Source organism: Drosophila mauritiana, chromosome 2R (assembly GCF_004382145.1).
Source record: "Drosophila mauritiana strain mau12 chromosome 2R, ASM438214v1, whole genome shotgun sequence".
Classification (NCBI taxonomy): domain Eukaryota; kingdom Metazoa; phylum Arthropoda; class Insecta; order Diptera; family Drosophilidae; genus Drosophila; species Drosophila mauritiana.
In genome coordinates, this window is record NC_046668.1 from 9,419,638 (window position 1) to 9,431,889 (window position 12,252).

The 12,252-nt window shown below is 43.6% G+C and overlaps 1 protein-coding gene across 1 annotated transcript; it reads right to left on the reverse strand.

Moving 5' to 3' along the window:
• Positions 1 to 1,573: 1,573 nt before the first annotated feature.
• LOC117137918 (serine protease inhibitor 42Dd) lies at positions 1,574 to 3,159 on the reverse strand. Its single transcript, XM_033299665.1, has 4 exons — positions 3,064 to 3,159; positions 2,087 to 2,991; positions 1,889 to 2,033; positions 1,574 to 1,823 (listed from the first exon to the last, which is right to left on the reverse strand). Exons 1-4 carry the CDS (start codon positions 3,077 to 3,079, stop codon positions 1,699 to 1,701), a joined length of 1,191 nt encoding a protein of 396 aa, XP_033155556.1. The 5' UTR covers positions 3,080 to 3,159; the 3' UTR covers positions 1,574 to 1,698.
• Positions 3,160 to 12,252: the final 9,093 nt, after the last annotated feature.

Consider the following 12,252-nt stretch of genomic DNA (forward strand, 5'->3'; position numbering starts at 1 on the left):
GATTATGGTGACATTTTGCATTAGCATTTGACGGAGATGACATGGCCAGAAACAGTTCGATACCAACAGCACTTTCCCCCAGGGTCTTTTCAAAGTTTGTGCAGCTGCACTTCCGCTGCGCTGACGGAAGAGCTCCAACTTCGCTTCCATTGGGGCAAAAATTGGGGGAAAGATAAACATTTGTGCCACGCCGGCTGTTGCTGTTGTTGCTCCCGCCAATGGTCATCAATGGCAGACGACGGTGTCGTACTCAGAATCAGCATCAGCATCAGAATCAGAAACAGATTCACAGCCAGAATCGCATCGCGTTGCACGACAATCATCGATGAATTGGACGGGCAAAGTTTTCGTTTCCCAACCGGACGAGCGACTCCATCTCCTGCGATTCCGATTCCGATTCCTGTTCCTATTCCGATGCTCCAGCTCGGACTTTGGCTGCTTGTTTCAGCTGCTGCTCCACCCACTACAGCACGTCCTATTACTCCTCCCGCTCCTGATGCTCCTCCGATTCTTCGGCGAAGTTCACTACAGTTGAGAAATTACTTATTTTTCAATTGTTGGCCCTCTGCTGGCCGGAATGGCATTTGGCATTGTTGTAGCCGCGCCGGCATTGCCGTGCAATCTTGATTACTGTCAGTGGCAGCAGTTGTATTTAAAATTGGCTAACAAGTTGGCTTCCCTGGCCGGCAAAAGAATCCCGGCGATGCTCGTTTGCTGCCGCTTTTCTCTACTCTCACGGGGGGTAACATATTTCTCGTGTCCTTTTTGGTCCTGCTGGGCCGCTTTAAGCTTGGATTGCAGATATTTTCCTATGTTTATCACATTTAGTTTTCTTTTTTATTGCGCTTAATTGAACTTAAAGTGCAGGCTACATGATGTCCTGAGTATATATTTGTTTTATAATTGCATTTACTTTTTTTATTGCATTTTAAAATGCGAAAGAGTATTTAAAAACCTTGCTTAGCTGCTCACATTTTCCAAGCTACTTTTCATTTGGTTTTGGGCAGCCGCCGTTTCTTTGTTGCCTTTCCCCCATTTTCCCTATCCCTTCTGATCCACCTACACCCATTCTCCTCCCACTCCCATCTACGAATTTTTGCAATGATCTGTCCGCGACGGCCATGTTGCCATTTATTTTGCACCCCAAAATCTTCCCACCGCACAAATGTTAGCCTGCGTTTGCTGTTTTTATACCCACTACTAATCTAGGAAAAGGGTATACTAGATTCCTCGAATGGTTGGTAACAGGTACAAGGAAACATTGTAACTTATATGTATTCTCCATCAGGATCACTCACTAGCCGAGTCTATCTGGACATGTCCGTTTATCAGACGGACGCCTGTCCGTATAAACGACTCGATCTCAGAAACTATATTTGCAATTCCAATTCTCCTTTCTCCAATTACCTTACGACAAGTCAAGGTACTTTCAGTACCCTGGAAGCTCCAGGATTTCCGGGTGTCCGTGGCATCCTTCGTATCACACCCAAAATCTTACCTATTTCAAACTAAATTTTTAAATATCCCATTAGCTAAGTTAAGGGGTATCTGATAGTCGAGGTAATGAACTATATCGTTTTCTCTTGTTGTATTTCGCATTCATTGTGTACATTTGTTTTGCAATATTTTGAAGTTCATTGGGATACTGCCCATTTTGGCGTGATTGCCTGTGGGCCATCACCATCAAAATACATGCAATTAGGGCTTAATGAAATGGCCAACGAAGTAAACGTTTTTCTTGTCGCGTATGGCAAAAACGAAGGGGCGGTCGGCCTTGAAGAACTTGCGATCGGGATTTTTCTTGAGAACTTCGGGTTGAACCTCTGATAATAATGGAATTTTATATACATCAGAAGGAAAACAAAAGAAGACATTTCAATTTACTTACCTGCTTCTGGTGCTACTTCGCACCCAAATTCAGTAACATTTAGAAATACTTTGTGTCTGGCCTCCGAAATCTTGTGTGGTGTTTTCATTTCAAAAAGATCGCTCAAATCCGCTTGTCCAGTCTCAAAAACACTATTTATACCCATCTTAAATATAGAATGTTTGGGTGTGTCCTACAAATGATTACATCGTAACCTACCTTTTGTAGTGGAACCTTAAGATCAACAGCGCACTCGATCCTGAATTTTGGAATGGTTACATCCACTTCCTTCATTAGACTTTTGGCGGCTACTTCGTTCATGTCCAGTTGACCAAGTTTTTCCTCCAATTCGGGCAAGCCATCGATAGCAGTCGGTAAAATAATCATCATGGTCAAGTTGGATCTCTCAAAGGGCAACTGCAGGATCTGTGACTTTAGTTTCTTGGACTCCCCATAGCGGAACTGACCAATCTGCCTCATCATGGGAACTTCTATTCGCTGGAGAAGATTGATCCAGAAGTCATCTACCTGGGTAAGTTGCTGGGGGAATATATTGTCCCATTTGGCTCGGAAGAACAGTGAGTTGACAAGGATTACACTGGAATCGGAATTGAAAACCTCGGGCGTAAACAGATTTCGTACAGTGTAAAACGTTTGTTTTTCTAGCCATTTGTTAACTTTTTTGACAGAATCTTCCGGGTTCAAGTAGTTAAGAGAATAAGCCTCAGCATTGAAGAACTCCAAGGCCATGTCATTAAAGTCAGTCCGGATTTTCTCCTCTTCATTGACGTACAATCGGGTGACCAAACGCAGCGCAACTCCTTTTTTCGCACAGGAGCACTCATCTGTCCAGGACTCCGCATGTTGTTTGGCCACTTCCGATTTATTTGACACACCCAGGATCAATTTGGAGCGCAGTTCATCTGCACTCTTCCCGCTGGCCCCCATGAACACCAAGGTCATGGCACTGCGGGCACCAGCCGGAGATACCATCATATTCACGGGCGGAACTTCATCGTTGAGCGCCCGAAACAGATTCCGGGCGAAGACTATGGGACTGGCACTCAGCGATGGTGCCGTAGTGCCCCCGGAGGCCATTGGGATCAGACAGAAGATCAGAAATACTGTGGAAAGCAGGAAAAGGCACTTGTGAATTTTAAAAAATACAACAATCTGGAGATTACAAAATAACTTACCCCATTCGCTTGGCATGTTGCGATCCAACTAAAGCTCATTGATGCTCTCTAAAGAATTGAACAATGGATTGTGCGGGCTGAGTCACCAACTTGTTCGAGATCATCTCTAAAGATTGAGTCGCATCTAAACCGGTTGCTGTAGGTCAGCAGTTAATCAAAATATGGAAGCCCTTCAATATTACGAAGTTCATGATTCGTTAAAACAGAAAAGTGAATTATTGGGTTTATTTTAATGTCATAAAAGCTTTCAAATGTTAATATTCTATTTAGTACTCTTTGCTTGACTTTAAGCAATCTGCTAGTGGAATTGAACAGTTTGTTTTGGATATCAGTAATATGGTTATGGAATTGTTTATTGTTGGCTGTGGACGCTGTCATTGATGTCAATAGCTTTTGTTATTTCGTTATTGTTTAGCTAGTTTTGTTGTACCGATTCGCATCGCTGCCAATTTTTTATCTCGGCTGGCAAATATTTTCGCAGCCCTCGAGATGAGAGTGTAGAATTGTGAGGCGATGGTGGAAAATCGGCGGGAAATAGGGGGGAAATGCATTGGGGCTTGGCATTGTTATTTGCATGCCACGACAGCAAGTCAATAATGTCAATGTATTGGCAGTTGCCTTGGCGGTTCACCCACCGGCCATCTCTTTCTATTGGCAGCTGTGTGTGCTTAACCCTCTCTTTCTAATAGCCCAACTCTATCCCCTTCTTTGTCTGCTTATGTGTGAGTGGGTGGGTGCCTGTGCTGATGCGGGAGTGACTTAAATGATGTCTACAGCGTAGACTCCACACATTCCTAGTTGACAGTGAATGTGAATGTGAATGTGAAAGGCGCCCTCCCTTTTGTGCCCATTCTGCCCGTCTCTCTCGGCATTGTTCTACCCGTCTCTTTCTCATAAAGAGACTGCAGTTATGCATTGCTGTGCACAGATTTCGCGCTTGATTGCTCTGCTTATGCGCCTGATGCGTTTTGTATTTATATTTCAATTTCATTTCGTTCACCTTTTGACGTCACGCTTTCTACATGTCTAGGCACCTGATTTCCGTGTGTGCCTCTGCGTGTGTGTGGGTGAGTATCTGTGTGACACGGCTCTGTCCCCGTGTAAGTATGTGTGTGCTTTTCATTCAATCATGCATTTGTTCATGCACTCGGCTGGCGCAAATGAACAAATTTCACGTCTGATTGAGCCATTTAAGTGCGACGACTCGCCTGCCTAATCGAGCCCCATTCCCCAATTTTCCATTTCCATATTCCTTTTCCCATTTCCCATTTTCCATTTTGCATTTACCCAATAGCGATGGCAATTTCAATGGATTTTCAAATGCGTTTAATTCGCAATATTTTGATCGCATTATGAGCCGAAACTTTTAGCCATAATGCAATTATAATTGAATTCTTTTGTCTCTTGCGAAGGAAGGCAACTTCGGCCTGCCGCTCTCTGTTCAAGTGCGAATTCGCTGGGGTATCAAATTCAAATCGCGCACTAATTGCATTTTCATCAAGTAGCAAGTACCAAGTGGCAAGTACCCAAAGCGCCCCAAGGTAGGCAACATATTCGACATGGCTTCGAAATTTTCTGTATTATGCGGCTTTGATGGCTTAGGCATTGCCAGCGAAATGAAACAATTCGCCAAACGGCAAGAGGCATACAGGCAGGCAGTGGGATGAATTTCCCGGCAGCCGGGTGGGGGTTTTTCGCAGCAACAGCAGCTGCTGCATTGGAAACTCACACAAATTTTCTCGGCTGCCCCCTTCAGGCTATCATTTTCGATTGCGAAAGTTTCTGTGTGCTGTGTTGCGGTTGCCGCGCATCGAGAAGTACTCAGCCAACTAGTTTGCGGCTCAGAAAATCCCACTCGACCCGTCCCAAAAACCTCTTTCGAGTTCCTTAGAGCAAACCGCAATAAATACGAAATTTTCGCTAGAATATTGAGCAGCAGCAGCAGCAGCAGTGAAAACCGACAATGGCGAGTTGATTGGCTCGACTATGAAGGGAATTAACCCTTTTCAGCCCGGTTTTTAGCATATGGTAATTCGATTTGATGGCCGAATCAATGTTGCAAGGCAAATGTAACCGATACAGAAACTGGGTCTTATTCACTTTGCCTGCGACTAACGTATTCTATTTGCCCAATTCTCAATCGCTCTGGCCATCCGATGTGTGACTTTGCAGCTTTGTCCATTTGATTTGTGGTCCATTTTGCAGTTGAAATCAAACAGCAGGCGGAATCTGGAAAACAGTAAACAACCGACTAAATGGCAGAGTGGGTCGAAAGCTGTAAGCGTCGACAGCAAACGGCAAACTGCATCTGCCAAATGCAAACTGCCATCGACAATCGGCAATCGACAAATGTGTTGCAACACGTTGTCACGCATACGCACCGTTGCACCAGTGAAGGGAGTTTGAGAACAAGACGCACAACGGGCTCAATAATTAATTGTTGTGCCACACTTGTGCTGCAATTGAAATTTTGCTCCGTACACCGATACTGAGACACGTGTGCACACATCTATTTATTTATTAATTAAATCATTCATTGTGTTCAATCAAACTTCTGGGAATTCTATTTGTTGAGCTCAGTCGTTGAGGTGAGTTTAAGTCTCTGAGCTATTGTACCAGGCATTCATCATTTAATTAGTTGTACGGTTTGTGCGTGAATTGTCTGATGTGTGGTATATGATTTCAATAAATCAAGAGCAACAGTTTTGTGTCATTTCGTGCTGGGGTTTTGTATGGGTGGGTCTTGGGTCTTGCGATTGGGTTTGAGAGCTGTCTGAGCTGAATTCAATTGATTTTCCTCTATTTTCACAGAGTTTGCTCATTCTATTCCCGTGGTTTTTCCCCATTGGACTGCTGATTTCTGTTTATATTTTTTCGACATTTTTACAATTTGTTTTTGCAGCAATGCCCTGCTCTTGTTGGCTCTACTAGTGTTTCCGCTCCTCTCGTGAGTTCCCTTTTTTATTTCTGTTGAGGCAAAATTGTTTGTATTTGTTTAGGCTTATGGCCAAGACGATAAAAACGTCTCAAGCGCAGACAAATGCCCAGAGAAAACAAGTGAATGACGCTGACTTGGCGCAATCGAAGTTCGGTTACTCTTCAGAAAATGAAACAGATTCGAATGGAATCCTAAGGAGCTATTGTTAGGCAGAAGCATCTTGCTAACAAGAGTCATATTAAGCTATGAATTTCGGGGATAATGATCGAAAGCTCAATGCTTAAACGAAATGTTATAGAACTTTTTTTAATTACAAGTTCTTAAGTGATTGAATGAGTTTATTCAATAAGGTATCGTATATTTAAAGCTTGCAATGTCCTACATTCTTACTAGGGTATGATCTTTTACTGGAGGATTCCTTCATAATACAATAAAATGTAAAATGTATAGATGCTAGCATTTTTTAAAATCTTACCGACGGCTTAGAAGAGTATCGAAAGGCACGTTGGAAAAACAATGAAAACACAATTTGATGTCTAAGCTTGACTCCGACTGGGAGTGGGATCTACCTACCTATAGCCATAGGTATTGCGAACGACACACTGACATGTGTGTTAGTACTACCAAGCACATACAAGGAGCCACGTGGACCGGCAAGGACATTTACAAATACATTTACAGATATCCAGCCGGAGAGAGTTTTGTAATAGACAGTGGAGAGGCTCTCCAGCAGTCACTTCTATAGACATTGGCTAAATTTAAACAGCACACACAAACACGCAAACACATACACACAGTGTTGAAGTGAAAAGCGAAGAGCTACATTTCCTGTGCCTTTCTTCGATTTGATTTTTCATTTCCGCTGCAAATGGTGACAAAGTTGGAAATCTCTCAAAGGTGAGTGGACCGGGGAAAAAGGTGGCAAGGAAGCCTGTGCTTGACTATTTGTATGTTGTGTTGATTTCTCGTGAAATATCAATACAAGCCAAGCAGCAAAGCAAACATACCCGCTTCGGTGGCAGGAGAAGGCGGGGGACAACCATACTATACAGCCCGGACTTCGTCCACTTGAGATTTCCAAGTTGCAGCCGCTCAAGTGAGCCGGCGAGAATTGTCCTTGGGCTTCGTGGCAGAGAGAAAAATCACCTTCAGCATGATATTGAGTTGAGTTCCAATTTTTTCTAATAACTCACCAGCTTAAAGACCTTTTCTTTACTTAAATACTTAAACGAGGCGCTCTATTACTCACATACGGGATAACTAATATAGCCTAAATAATAAAAAAAGAAGCTTATGAAGCAATGATATACAATTAAAATTATTTTCATTAACAATTTAATCCCATTTGCCTTTGTGGTCAGCTATTTTTATAACGACACCTATAATTTTCTGCACTGTGGCGGAAATGCGAGGGTCCCAGCTTTTGTGGCCAGCTGAAAATTTAAACAAAGCCCAAACTGAATTTAGCACCTCAGCTGGCAGCTGTTGTGGTCTTTCATAACATTTGGCTCCCAGCGACCAGGGACAGGAACCGTAGACCAAAGGCCAAAGACCAGTGACCGCAGTGACCGGATCCGGAAACGGCTCCCGATTGGTGGCGGGTGGGTAGCGAAACGGTGGCGAGGTCACGGGAGGAGAAGCAGGCACATGGACATGGGTTCCACAAACAGTTCTGTCAACAGTGTCAATGACAATCATTAACACAAATCAATGGGATTAACAATATTTGGGTCCCAAACGCACGCACACACACTAAAGAGGGGAATCGGTTGTGGAAGTGGAGGGGAGAAAGGTTGAGTAAAGGCAAACGCCATCATTCAACTTTTCCGACACCAACGCAAAATGCCAAAAGCGCTGCAACCGCAGACGTGGCCCAAACACTCACACTCACACTCGCACTCACTCATCCTGACGCACACTCACACAGAGGCGTACAAATCAACATGACAGGCGCAGGACTTAATCCGAAAATAGTGCAAAGTGAAATGAATGCATGAGCGAAGCAGGAGGCGAAGGATCAGCGGCGTGCGGATGCCATGTCGAAAAATGGTCAGCACTTAATTTCCTTCCCTCCAGGACTCTTAGACGCCCCCGTAGTTTTCCTTTGTTTTGCATGTGTGCCGCAGGGCGATTTAAAATGCCCCGCATCCCCGAAGAGATGCAAAGACACAAACGATTTGGGCGCTTTCTGCGCCTTGGCCAGTGACAACGGAGAACGATTTGCGACATGGCCACAGTTGTGCGGCCAAAAGCAACCTCGAAACAGGCAACCCTAAGTACCGCCCACTTCCCATATTCTCCGGTTATATATACCGGTTCAATAACTATCCGCCGACAACCACGTCCTCGGCAGCTGCGTCCCAAAAGCAACTGACGTGGCTGAAACCGTAAATCCTAGCCGGATTGTCTCAAGGATTCTTAAAGCTGATCAGAGCATGTGGAGGGGGAGAATCTTTATTCAGGAAGAAATTAAATTCCTTGGAAAGCACCAGAATTTCTTGATTTATCATACACATTTATTTATCATATACACATAAATATTTTAGATTAATAATATAATGATATTTTTACGATAGAATAGATTGAAATTTCCAGGAAATATCAAGAACATATATACTTTATAAGGTTGGAGACGTTGCCTGTTACATACTTTACTCTGCGAGCAACTAGTCTAATAATACAGATTACAAAAACTATATTTAAAACAAGAGAAAATATTGTGATTATATCTTAAATATATCAACAGTACATTACCCGCATTTGATTAACCAGATGGCTCGATTTTTGCTTGTATGATAATCACCAAAGCTCATGCTGTGCAATTTCGCAGACAAGAAACTGGGATTTGGTCAAAAACCAATCTGTGATGCGATCGAAAGCAGTTATTAATGCAATATCCTTGACCAAAATTCCAGAGAAGAGCCGACATTGAGTTCCTGCGGCCAGTTCGATTGCCGGTAAGTGCAGTCGGCTTGGCAGTGGTAAAATGCTTTTAATTAATTTACTTAGCAGCCGGAATGTCAACAGCAGTTTCAGCAGAAGGAGACAAAAAAATGGAAATCTGGTTGCAGAATGAAGTTGTTTGCAGTTTGCAGTTTGCAGTTTCTCACCTTTGTCGGGCAGGCACGAATGCTTCACTTAATTTGGTGGCCCATTCCTCGGCTGGTTTTCCCTTTTCCCGGGAAAACATGTCCTGCTTTTGGGCCCGACATAATTCTCTGTCAATGGCAAACATGTGCCAAACTTTTGCAACGAAATTTGTTAACTGTCAAAATTTGGAGTGTCTCCAAAAGGATGTGTGTGTGTGTGTGTATGTGTCTGTATTTTTCGAGCAGGGGCAAATCAGGTGAATGCCACAAATTTTCCCTTTTTTTTTAATCTTGCAACGGGCAAAGTTTGTAACCCGGCACTTGACTGGTGGTGTATGTGTGTATATGGGCGTGTGTGCGCGTGCGATCCGCTCGGTGGCCATTAAATAAGTTTGGATTGTCATGGCAACTGCAATGGCAACATTGGCGCATAATTAAGAGCCCACCCAGTCTACCCGTCTCCTTGGCCGCTTGCCAACTAATTGATTTGTCCGAAAAGGCAAAGAGATTTCGTGTTTTGTGTGTTTGCAGCTTCAAACCAAATGACAACGCACGTGCGCACAGCTACAGAGGAAAAAATAATCTAATTTGGCTCAAAACTCTAGAAGAGTTCATAAGGATTAAAAAAAAAAAGTTTATACACACCGCATCGAGTACTTAAGTTAAGATTTTTAATAATTTTGTATAGCTTTATTTCATATTTGGCTGCTTTTATATGCATAATGTTACCTTGCCAGAAATAACAATTTATAATAAAGCTTATATTTTCTTGATTAAGAGCTTTGAAACTCATTTTTCTCTCTGCAGGACTTCATTAGTGGCAACAGGAACTGGAGCTTTTGCTTTGTTCTCTTGCCGTGTCCAGTGCATGCTGATTTATTCATTAGTAAGCCGACTTCTTGCCCACTCCCAAATTGACGGGGGCCAAGCGGCGTATGAGCGATCCGCAAGTGTTTTGCTTCAATTATTTAAACAAAACTCCGACTCGAGCCGAACCGAGCAGTGCATATGACAACTGGAACTTCTTTTCGGTGCCACCTTTTCGTTCGTTTTGTTTAGACTTTGCCAGCTGCATGCTGTGCGCAAAATGCCAGGACGGAAGTCACCAGGATGCAAAATCCGGAAATGTGGTTAACTGTAAATGCTGGACGCGACACCAAGTACAGAAATCCGTGAGAGAGGGGGGTGCTTGTTGCAGAACGGAAGTGTCGTTTGACTTGATGCTGGATTCCGTCAGATTCCCATTTCCCGCCCGCCGGGTGGTTGGGTTAGGACTCAGTCCTAAAACCTGGGATTGCCTGGAGAGGTTGGGTTGGTCGGTGTGGGGGAGGGGGCTTTTGATGTTGTTGTCAACCAGTTAATGGTCCATTGTGGCCTGTTTTTGCCGACAGGCAGCGAGAGACACAGAATCGTGCTGAGCTGCTGGCAGGCTGCAAGTTTTCGCCTTTCAGCCAAAACCACCGCCACTTGCGGCCAACGCGGCGTATACTTAACGCTGCTCACGCTGCACGGGGGATTTTTGTGTTTATTTAATTGCTGTTGATGAACCCAAACAGCAAGGTGACTGCCAGCAATTAGCATAGAAATTACAGCAAGTTTTTCACCCGCTTTCCTTACCTATTATTGCCCTTAATTATCTTTACTTTATGTTTTCGTTCTTTCATAATCCTTCTTGAGGGCAACTGATTAAGAGTGACTAATTACAGGTGATAAAGCTTGTGATGAGGAGAGTTCTTATGCTTTTTAGGAGTGGCAAGTGAGCCAGAACTGAGAATATTTAGTTATAATTATGTTTGAAGCAAAGCTAGTAAGCGGTTAAAATGTTTGTCAGACTTTAATTATGACGAGCAATGAAATTCCACAATACCAAATAGTTTAATTTAGACATACTTTCGTATTAACTCAAATATTATGGTGGCTAAACTGGCTAGCGTTATTAATGTGAAAAAAATGCCCAATAAAAAGGACGAACTTGTCAACCGTCCGTTCGCTTTTCCGTAAATATTTAAAGTGAAATTTGAGCTGCTGCTAATTAACCATAAAGGGGCGGGCGGAGCTGCTAAAGTATTTCGCACAAAAAGAGGTTATGACAAAGTTAAACTTTCGTAGCTGGCCAGCCAGCCATAGTTTGCCAACTTTTAAGCGGCTTGCGCCGAATTATTTGCTATTTATTTTGCATCGTTTTCATGGAGTGCGCACGGGTCAGTGGCAGAAACTCCGGAGCGTGTCAATGTAAAGTGACTCCATAATTAAGAAAGCAATAAAAATGAGACGAGACGTGGCACAAGCTGCACAAAATGCAAAAAAAAAAAAAAGAATGGAAGAAAAAATTGTACGGGCGAATAAACCGAAGCCAAGGCAAAGTTATGAATCTCATAAAACTTTCGCCATGGGCGGAAATGAGTAAGCTGGCTGTACGAAAAAAAAGGAGGAGGCGCGGGGCTGGGGGGCGTGGCTAGAATGTCGCCGCTAATGACCGGCTGGCCATGCAGATACTTATTTCATTTCTATTTTGGTCAGCGGATAAAAACGGAAAGTAGAAAGCAGGCAGGCAACTTACCAGAAGGCAGCGGAAGTTGCACGAAGCCAAGGAAGCCGCGTGCCCTCTCTTTCGCTCGCCATCTGGCTGTCTCTTTTCCTTGTTATCTACTACGTTCCCTTCATGTTAGTGCATTTGATTGGCGCCAATTATGCAGGCAGAAAGGGGCGTGGTGGCCGGCCTGTGTGTCATGCAAATGCGGCTAATGTGTGTCCAACACTCATGAGTCACAAATCATGGGCGGAGTGGCAACTCCAGCTACCATTCACCAGGCATTTTAATTAGTTATTAGTATTCTCCAATTCGAAGGAAATAATATTGTTATGTGAAGGGGTGAAAAGTAATAGTCACTTTCTGCGAAGGGAAGAGCAGTTGGCCACCTGAGTTGATTTTCGGAATGAATGAAATTGCTTTAAGCTGGATAATTAAAAGCGCCTTCCCCCAACGGAACACTAAATCGCCACACGCACACGCCCACTTACGTGCCACGCCCCCTTCGCTGATGAGGCCAACAAACTGCAGGCAAAGTTGAAGCTGAAAACCGAAGATAAAGCTAAAACTGAAGCCCAAAATGAAGCTGGTCATGTGCCATTTGGGTGAGCAAACTTTCAATCACGTAGCGT

Excerpts from the sequence above, each read along its gene's own strand:
- LOC117137918 (XM_033299665.1), bottom strand. Across the intron at positions 2,034-2,086 it reads TTAAGGTTCCACTACAAAAG|ATGGGTATAAATAGTGTTTT; the intron begins GTAGGTTACGAT and ends TCTATATTTAAG. Across the intron at positions 1,824-1,888 it reads CGAAGTAGCACCAGAAGCAG|AGGTTCAACCCGAAGTTCTC; the intron begins GTAAGTAAATTG and ends CATTATTATCAG.